The sequence below is a fragment of the Manis javanica genome, chromosome 12 (genome assembly GCF_040802235.1).
Source record: "Manis javanica isolate MJ-LG chromosome 12, MJ_LKY, whole genome shotgun sequence".
Taxonomy (NCBI): domain Eukaryota; kingdom Metazoa; phylum Chordata; class Mammalia; order Pholidota; family Manidae; genus Manis; species Manis javanica.
The window spans coordinates 91,512,191-91,522,316 of record NC_133167.1 but is presented as its reverse complement, the minus strand read 5'-3'; the positions used below and the strand labels follow the sequence as shown (position 1 = coordinate 91,522,316).

General features: G+C 34.0%; 1 protein-coding gene across 2 annotated transcripts in view; it reads right to left on the bottom strand.

Moving 5' to 3' along the window:
- Positions 1–248: 248 nt before the first annotated feature.
- Positions 249–10,126, bottom strand: part of PURG (purine rich element binding protein G) — a 34,770-nt gene continuing 24,892 nt past the window's right edge. For both annotated transcript variants that reach the window (XM_073219048.1, XM_073219046.1), the window contains one exon: positions 249–1,123. In XM_073219048.1, the coding sequence (XP_073075149.1) occupies positions 1,021–1,123 (103 nt within the window). In that variant the 3' untranslated portion in view covers positions 249–1,020. The remainder of the gene's footprint in view (positions 1,124–10,126) is intronic.

Sequence of the window (10,126 nt, the reverse complement as noted above, 5' to 3'; positions counted from 1 at the left end):
CATTTTTGGTCTCCTCAACAAACTTATTTCTAGATCTTATAGGTGTAGTTTTTTATAGATCTGATCTAAGCTTGATTTTAGAAGCCAGGCCATCTGGATTTAAATTCTCAAAAATACCACAACTCTGGGGGCACAAGTGAAATACTGAAATAAACACATGGTCAGATCAACTTTTGGTTGATATGAAAGCCCCATAGAACTAATTTTTTTTCTGAAAAATAATCAAGAACTCAAACTAATCACACATATAAACCAGTTTATTAGATTGTCAATGATACTTTGAGACAAATTCAAGTTATTTTATTTTCCTTTATATAAACAGAGGAAGGGAGGAAAGTTTTAAATTTCAAGCTTTGTTCAGCATGTGTCCAGTTAGCATCCACAAAAGCACCATTGGATATGGAAGAATTAGCACCCCAGAATTTTAGGACCTAACTGTTAACATGCATCACTGGAAAATCCGAAACAATGAAAACTGAAGTGGTACGTGGTCTGATCTATTATAAACAAAACAAGGCAATTTATGATTTGTTTTCCTACAGTACAATACAATCACCACAACGAGAACCTTTTCAGCACAACACAGGACGAAAACCACTTTGCACCCTGTTAACACTAGAGCAGTGACAGATTTAAAAAAACGTGTTTCTTGTGAGAGGCAGTGGGTTGCAATGATCCCTCCTCCTCGAATTTTAAATTCAGAGTTACAGAGTTACATGGTCTCTTAAGAAAGTATTTTCAAATCTATGTCTCTACTTCCATGACGACAAATGGTGTTTTTTGTTTGACGAATTTAAGCAACCCCCTCCGCCCAAAACCTAACCTGATAAGAAAGTACTCCAGTCTGGTGGGAGATAATCCACATGAGATCGGTTTGAAAATGTTGCCAGTGGAGTTGACCCTTGCCTTCCCATCCGTGGAGAAACATCAAGTACAGAAGCCTTGTATTCACGATGAACTTCGTTTCATTTCTTTCACCCAGTGCCTTTATTCTGAAGTGTAACATAAGAGACTTACTCCTTATTCCTCAACTGTTTTTGTAGTGTCATAGGGCTGTTCCTTATGCTGGATTTGACAACAGTGAAAAGGGTTGGTATTCTCTCTGGATTTAGGGTAATTTGAGCTAAAGAAAAAATATTAATTTAAATTTAGAATATATGAAATTTTAAATGGAGTTTCACTAGTTTCACAGTACACACCCATCATGAGTATCATTGAAAACCTTTCTCTTAGAAAGCATGTAACAAACCCTCAATTTGAAGTTGTGTCTAGGCCAATTTTGGCATAGTAGAAGAGACTGTATAAGAAATGTGTCGTAAGAATAGATAGATACAGGTATATTCAGATCTCAATGTGTTGATGCCCAGGAAAAAATACTGTTACTCACCAAGAGAAAGAATATACCTTGGAGCATCTATGCAGACACATGAATCAATCATGTATCTGCCCAACGTCTACGTCTGGAATAGTGATAACAGGGTCATTTAGGAAAAAGTACTCAATTACAGTATGGCAGCAAGTTTATGTTGTATACATCTAACAGCAAAACATTTTTGAAAATAGAATCAGTACTATACGGTAAGTTTACAATTCATCATTTCTATACTTGTAATACATGCGTTTATATTGGTTTTCCCAGGAAAAAAAAATCCCACTAGGACCAACATCTTCCAGAACAACAGTCTAACATTAAACAAAGCCTCCTAAGGGAAATATTTAGCATCACAGAGATTTGAGAAAAGTCTGTTACATAGCATCACAAAATATTCAATAGATCTACATTTAAGATTGTACATGCCATGATAGTAACACACCTTTGGGTACATATATGTTATTTAAGAGAAACCAAGAAACAAACCAAAGGATTGACATGGAATTTATTTAGTCTCCCTTTGGTCAGAGTAGACCATTAATGAACTTGACTCCTATCTGTACCACGTAATGATAAATGGGTCCATGAAGCAACATTTTCATTTAGTAAAAAAACATTTAAAACTAGTGATAGAAAAATGGCCACAACAGAGAAAAAATTCAAGATTGTAAAATTATAGATAAATGTTTTTTTTTTCTTAAGTGAATTGCCCTTAAACAAAAAAGAAGGCAAAAGTTTCTTCGCTTTGAAATATTCTGTGGAAAAACATTCTTGGATAAAAATTAGCCTATCTTTATAATAGATGGCAGAAAGATGTAAGGTTTAACTTGTGAAAAAATTTAACTTATGAAAAAAATTTATCCTATGCTTTTTCTGCTGAATTAAATCCATTTGTGTAAATCAACTACTAATTTTCTGAGGAGGAATCAGCTATACAGAGCAGCATATCCATGTTACTGATTTGAGTCTGATAATTCACCAGGCATGACTGGCTTGAGCACAGGAGAAACAAAATTTATTTCTTAATGTTTTAGGGTTACACTTAAAACACTTGACTGAAACAAAATTGAGTTATGACAAGCTGGCTTACCAGTTTTGATTGCCCTTATATTTGACCAACATTTCAACACAAGGTAGTACCAATTAAAAATAAGATTTAAAACAAAAGCTGTCTACAAGCTGTTCAATGAAAAAGGCTTTAAATTTTACAAGTGATTGTAGACTTACTCAGACTAAGTTTTGCCATTATCAGACACACCTTTGTTACTTTTGAGTTTTATTTCTGTATTGTTCATTGGTTCTGTTATGTAACACAATTTTCTGTTAAGCTAAAATGCATTTTTACATTATAAGAAACTTTAAAAAAAACACATAAGTAGGATAATTTTATGAAAGGATAGGAGTATTTTATGAGATTTTTTAGACAAATTCTACACAGACAAATAGCTAGTTGAAGGTAATAAAGTGCCTTTATTTCCAAGGTAATTAATTTTTCACTAAAATACTTTAAGGCTTTTAAGAAACTTAACATTATCATAAGTTTGATAGTATATAGGGTTATGCTATTAACTTGCATTCTTTTATAAGTCTTATTTCATTTAATCTTTTCATCCATATTAAGGGATTTTTTAATAATTAGTGGCTTAAATTTTAAATTCAAATTGTTAATTCTGAATTCATCTTGTGAGGAAGGAGAAAGATGTATAATTTCTCAATGCTGTGATTTGTACATAAGACATGTTTTAGTAGAACAATCTAGTTTGTGTCATAATATACAACAGCCAATGTCCCTCAAAAATTCAACAGAATATTTAATCCCATGGCAAACAGGGCTATCATTTCATTCATTCTGCTCTGTTGTGTTTACATTTAAAATGATTGTGCAGCTGTAAATGGAAAAGGCCAGAGAAAATCTAAGATAAATTCTTCAAATACAGGCACAATGAGTATTTTTTATTGCAGGAATTTATGCATAATTTGTATTGATGTCAACATCTAATGTTAAAGCATTAATTTTTCCATTTTGTTTTTTCTACCTATGGGTGTATCACAGTAAAACACTGGTAACTTAGTAGAAGTATATATAATAGCCATAATAATACAGAATTCTATTTCTTCTTTCATTTCTCTTTGGAGGTTATGGGGGTATTTTAAGCAGAGCTGGGTACTTACTTGTGTTGACAGCTCCATATTTTAAGATAAATTATGACTATATGGACATCAACTTACTCAACTTGTTAAAACCAATAAAAACTAATGAAAGTGTTCAAATATTCTTTTTTAGGAATTTAGGTTTTTTTAATCAGAAAATTACTAAAGTCAGGTGCCATCTTAAATGGGCATGATACCTAAAATGCTTTTCTAATTACCACTAGATTGATTTAAAATGCTTCTTAAATTAAAGGTTTTTGAGGTTTTTGAGGAGCTGAGCTCAAACTCTTTGCAAAGAATGGTTTTAAATTAAGTATTCCACATAATTAGAAACATAGGAACTACTAGTAGGAAAAAAGTGCTTATCTTAAAACTGGGTTTGGTTTTGAATACAAAGCCTAGTAAGAGTAATTCCTGGGAATTAGAAAAAATGTAAATGGCATAAATCTTTATAATTGCACATTCCTCTAGCAAAGTGCCACAAGTTACCAATAATTTTTAAATGCGCATGATGCTACTTTGCATATCTAAGTATATATAAAGTTTTACCTTTTTCACTATAGTACAGCTTCACAAAATCAGCACAAATATAACCAGGAAGATGAATTATAACTTTCTTAAAACAGCATAGTGTGTTTTTAAAAATAACTTTTAGAACCTTGGTCTCTATGAAGATTTAAATCCAGGTATAACCAAAGCATTCCCATAAAATCTGAAAAGGTCATGAAAGTTTATTCAAGGAAATTTTAGTAATACTCTGCACAGACATCATATGCTTTTTTTTTAAACACTGGTTTAGTTATCCTGTTTTAATCTGACTACATATTATAGTTTATTCTCTTCAAACATTAAAGCAACGGTATATGTAGTAATCAAGTTTTGAAAACATTTTCTAGACTTAATTTCTCATTCCTATTAAACACAGTGAAAATGTTTAATGCATGGATTATTAATTTTCGTACTTTTATCTCTTTAAGTAGAAATGCTAAGTGGAAATGCATAGAGATACTATAAAAAGGACAACAGAGACTGAAGTGCCAATTCTCCATATTATTACATTTATTAAATCAGGAGGAGACATAAAAAATGAAGATCTCTTTATCAAGTAATAATTGTATTAATATATGTTTAAAAAATAAGTGGCATGCACTTATGTTAAATTTTTAACTTAAATTAAAAATTTACATCTTAAATGTTTAAATTTTTAATATTTTTGTTGTTCGAGTGTGATGAAGTTGAACTAGAGAGGTGTGTCATTATAAACTGAGATAAGCAAAAATTACACTGTTCAGAGGAAAGAGAATTTAAGATCATGATTCTCAATGACAGGTCATCTGCCCTCCCTTAGGCCACAGACTAAACAGTTGTGGTGTAGGGCAGTTGTCTGATTAGAGTGAAGATAACTGTAGCAACATTCAAGTGTTAATGGTAACAGCAGGATTAGTTCAGTCATAGAACATTAAATGACTATCAAAAAAGAACCCCTTCCTTTCCCTATGAGAATCTCCATCTAGGGCAAAACAACAACATAAAAGAATACGAAATAAATGTCCAATTCTACTCTTCACCTTCCGAGGATGTAGAATGGGATATAAATTAGTGTCCTAGTCCTCTGAGAGAATTAACAAACTTTAAAAACTTAAGTCAGAAAGGATCAGGCATGAAAGATCACTGTAAACAGCTCCCCCACAGCCAAAGTACTGACAGGTTAATCACCGAAAGGATAGATATTCATCCTATGTAAATTAATGTACTTTCTTGTAGTTTCTGAGTATGAAAATATAATCCCTTGTTGGTAAATAATAGTCTTGGATAGTGGCAACATTTAAATATTGTTAGAGAAATACTTCAAATAAACAGAAATTCAGAAGAACCTTGATAGAAACTGTAGACATATGGAAACTCCACACTATTTGTGATATTCCAACTATATTTAGCTCATGCAATACTCAATACAAGATTGCACAATCTTTCTTGCTAATACACACAGATACTTTCCTGATTTTGCAAGAGCTAGGCAAATTGTATTTACTCTTTAGCTTTTCCGGTAGCAGTCTTACAGTGATGGCATAAATATTGAATGTACCTATGAGAAAACCGTTCCTACAACATAATTTATCCTTATTTTCTATTATTCAGCTCTTTTACAGCACACTTGCTTTCCAAAATGCCCTATAATGATAGTTCTCATTGTATCACTACCAGGAAGACAAAAGTAATCGATTGTTCATGCTGTGGTGGAACCACACAAGGCTTTTAAAGATCTTATGTGTCTTTTCTGCTCTGTAGGCAGTTATCTAGCATTGCCTGATGCCAGACATCTATGCCATACGCTCCTTGGGGCCAAAGACTAGATCTTGTTGTCTACTGTATATCCAGATCTAGCAGAGTATTTAGCTCATGCTGTACACAAAGGAAGTATCTGTTGATTTAATGAATGAAAAATGGGATTGAGAAAACAGAATAAAGAACTTCAGCATACTGCCCCTTACCCTCTAGCCCCCCAAAGCTGTGCTTGCCCATTCTTGCTTCTCCACAAAAATAAGGTAGGTAGTATTACCCATCTTAAATAATAGGGTAGTATTACCCACTCTTAAGTCACCCTGGCAAAACCCAGATGTGTGTTCTCCAGAGTACCAACGGCATGATTAACTGTTACTACCACTTGTACAACTTTGAATTAATTACTCACCTTTCTTTTTGCCAAGTATTTATTAAAAGGTTTGCTTCTGCCTACGATAGACTATTCTTTTTTAAAGCTAACTGAGGCACAAAGAATCAAGGAAATAATCCCTATGGCTGCAATCAGTAGCATGAATGTGGAGAACAACAGAAGGGAATGAAAAGACAGTTACACATCTACAGCACAAGGAACTGGGGACTAGTGGCTCTTCAGTTCTTTATAGGGGAACTGCGGGGAAGCTAAGATCCTTGAGGAGACAGTGAATTTTGAGAACTAGGGGAATGCTGAGGTTATTAAGCCAGATGATGCTGAAGTCTTTTCCAGCTCTAAAATTCTATACTGTGTTAACCTGGTTCCCTCTGTGATGAGATGGGAATCTGCACACTTTTTAAAGTATATTTTATTTTTAAGGAAAAAGGATAATAAAACCTGAGAAGTTTGATGTTTTGAAACTGCTGAGCAACTGTGAATATTAAAAGTTTTCTTAAAAGCATCATTACCCCATCTTTTGCAACATGATCATGGAAAGCCTTTTAAATCCTGAATAAATGTACTTTAATTATGTCAATATAGTGTGGATATTGTAATACTTCATATTATCAGCAAAATTAGGAGCTAGTGTTTGTTCCTACTTCTGCTACTTTACATGAGGGTGTCCCTTAAAGAACAGGTTCTACCACCTAAGTACAACTCATGCCCTCATTTCCAGTTTCAGAGACAGGAAGGTGAAATTATTGTGAAAATTAGAGTTATGCTTTTAAATCGGTGGAGAAACAAGTGGTTATGATGCTAATTTTGAATCTCTGAATTACTGTACATGCTAATAAAAACACTAATGATTAGGACATTTTGACTGAGAAGCAACAAAAATACTACTAATTCCAAAACTAGGCAGCAAAAATCTCACTTTTATTAGCTAGAACCATAAATACATGGAATAAGGAAAGATTTACTACCAGCTTTATTTTCTGCTAAGCTGGGACTTTTCAAAATGCTTCAAGCAGAGTGTACTCACTAGAAAATCAGGCTTATAATTCCCGACCTAAGACCTCTTTACTTTTCTAACATTAAACTGATACCATTATTCATAGTCAAATGGGAATAGGGACATATTCTCATTTTTTCCACATGGCAACAAACATCATTGGCAGTTAATTAGAATTAATTACTACAACTAAAATGGCAACGAACTGCTTAGAGAATTCATACCGACTGCTCAAAAGTAGTTAATCATCTTTATAGTTTAGAACATATATCCTTGAGGCTTAGTATGATAGCATGCAAGTCCTCCTTACAGGTTAAATTATACTAATGAGATTCTCTTGGTAATTCAAATGTAACTTAGGCCAAATTCAAAAGTAGGTCATGTTCAAGGGAAGTTTCATTTCAGTATTTTTGGAATTATCAGAATGAAATATGAATGTGGTCAAGTAATTTAGGAACCATTAGGAGAGAAATAAGTATGAGAGGGGGAAGGAAAGTACGTGTGTGGAGTGCAGGCAGAAAGGCAAGAGAAATGAGAATGTAAGTGGACGTGAGGGATTAAGAGAATGAGGCTCATCTGAAAATTTGATATTCTCTCAGTAATCCGGCAAGACTTCTCATCCCATTTGTGTGCGTTTTCCCAAGGAACTGATAAGAGCACTGTGCGACTATGTGGCTATTCCTCCCCTGGCTGAGTAGTTGTGTAAACACTGAAAATGCCGTCATAACTTTCCACCAGTTTGAGAACGTGCCTGTTGTATATGTAGCTGGTATGTGACTTCCTGTTCGGGGATCTCTCTGTGGTTCTGCAGCTCCTTATTTTAGAATCATAAAGGTGGAGATGGCAAGAACTGGTGTGGACAAGCCAAAAGCCAGCTCAGTCCTCTCCTTTAGTTAGTTATGTCCAAATTCATACTTGTTTTGGTGAGAACAGAATTCTCTTGAAAAAGGTAACAGCAGAGAGTAAAACTTCACCCTTTGGACCTAGCAGTACACAATATACTATGGCTCCCTAGGGTCACAGTATAATCTTTTTATTTTATTTTTTAAATTTGTTTATTAAGGTATCATTAATACACAATCTTATGAAGGTTTCCACAGTATAATCTTTGCTTAAATTTAATCTTTGCTGCTCCCAGAGTCTCAATGACTCTGCTTAAAATGGAAAATTGTAGGTAAATTCAATTAGAGCTTTCAGAAAAACAAAATGCAATCTGGATGTGGCTCTCATTTGTATCTACTCTCCTTTCATTTATGTAAGTTGCAGATCAAAATGAGTTTCCAATAATAGAACTGAATTCCTAAGGTCTATGTTATATAATTTGATAAGTGTATAAAAGCTACTGAGGCATCACCGTATGGATAAACAATGCAAGCGTTCTTTCTAGCATGTTTTGATGATAGAGCTATCCTAAAAGCATTTCCTCACCTGGAATTAGTTTTCACATTTACTTTCTGAGGCCAAATACATAGATATATAAAGTGACAGAAACAGTAATAGTGCTATGGCCATTGAAACCGCTGGAGTACACTTGCCCGTATCTGTTTTTAATAAAATAACTTAGAGTTTCTCATAAGAGTACCTCTTGATGAATATGATATAAATTAAGGTGGGAGAGTTGTTTGAATGTTAGGGATACTGTCAGTTAGTAATACAATTAGAGGGTATTTTGTCCCCTCCATTCTTACTACAGACTTGTCCTGATTTTAATCGTAGTTATGTGTCAATTAAGATACTCAGTGAATGTCTGCTTATTTTTTGCACTTATAAAAAGTATTATCAGCAATAGGAAGGGACTGCGTTGATAAACTTAACAACATAGATGATTTTAAAAATATCAGTCTGGGTGAAAGGAACCAAATACAAAAAATACTTGCTTATTTATATGAAATTCCTGAATAGACAAAACTAACCTATGGTGATAGAAACAGGATCAGCAATTGCTTTTGGAAGTCGAGAAGGAGGGAGGGTGAGGTATTGGCTGGGAGTTTTCTGGGGGTGAGAAAAATCTTCAGTGTCTTGATGTTTGTCAAAACTGAGCGGAATATTATGATCTGAGCATTTCACTGTCTGTGAATTATACCTGTATTATAAGATGTTAAAAGGTATTACCACTAAACAATATTCTTGCTAAAGAATCAGAGGTTAGATGACATTTTTCTTTCTTTTTTTTCATTTCAAAGCTTCTCTCTTCACACTGTGCCACAGAGAGCAATATATCCTAGGGATCCACGCCCAACACTCTACAGGGGGCATGGATTTTATGTCCGGTCACTGAGCCACAACAGGCTTTTTGTTACTGAAGAAAAAAAGAAGACAAATTATTTTATTATGGACCATACTAAATGTATCAGCTGTGAAAAAGGATGTAAAAGATCTTATGTTTAAAAAATACCCTAGGACGGAAAAAGATTTCCAAGTCAGGTTTATCATTGTGAAAATACTAATTTATGAAGGCATTAAAAAAAATTAATGAGAACTTCGTTCAGATGCTGCTTAAAAATGATCATGGCAGCATGACTTTCACTCTTTTTAGTTCCCCAAGGATGAGTGACACTGGTTAAGTAGTAGTAAACCACTAGGATTTAAAAGAGATGGGTGAGGATGTGGAGAAAGGGGAACCCTCCTACACTGCTGGTGGGAATGTAAACTAGTTCAACCATTGTGGAAAGCAGTATCGAGGTTCCTCAAAATGCTCAAAATAGAAATATCATTTGACCCAGGAATTCCACTTTTAGGAATTTACCCTAAGAATGCAGCACTCCAGTTTGAAAAAGACAGATGCACCCCTATGTTTATCACTGCACTATTTACAATAGCCAAGATATGGAAGCAACCTAAGTGTCCATCAGTAGATGAATGGATAAAGAGGATGTGGTACATATACACAATGGAATATTACTCAGCCATAAGAAAAAAACAGATCCTACCATTC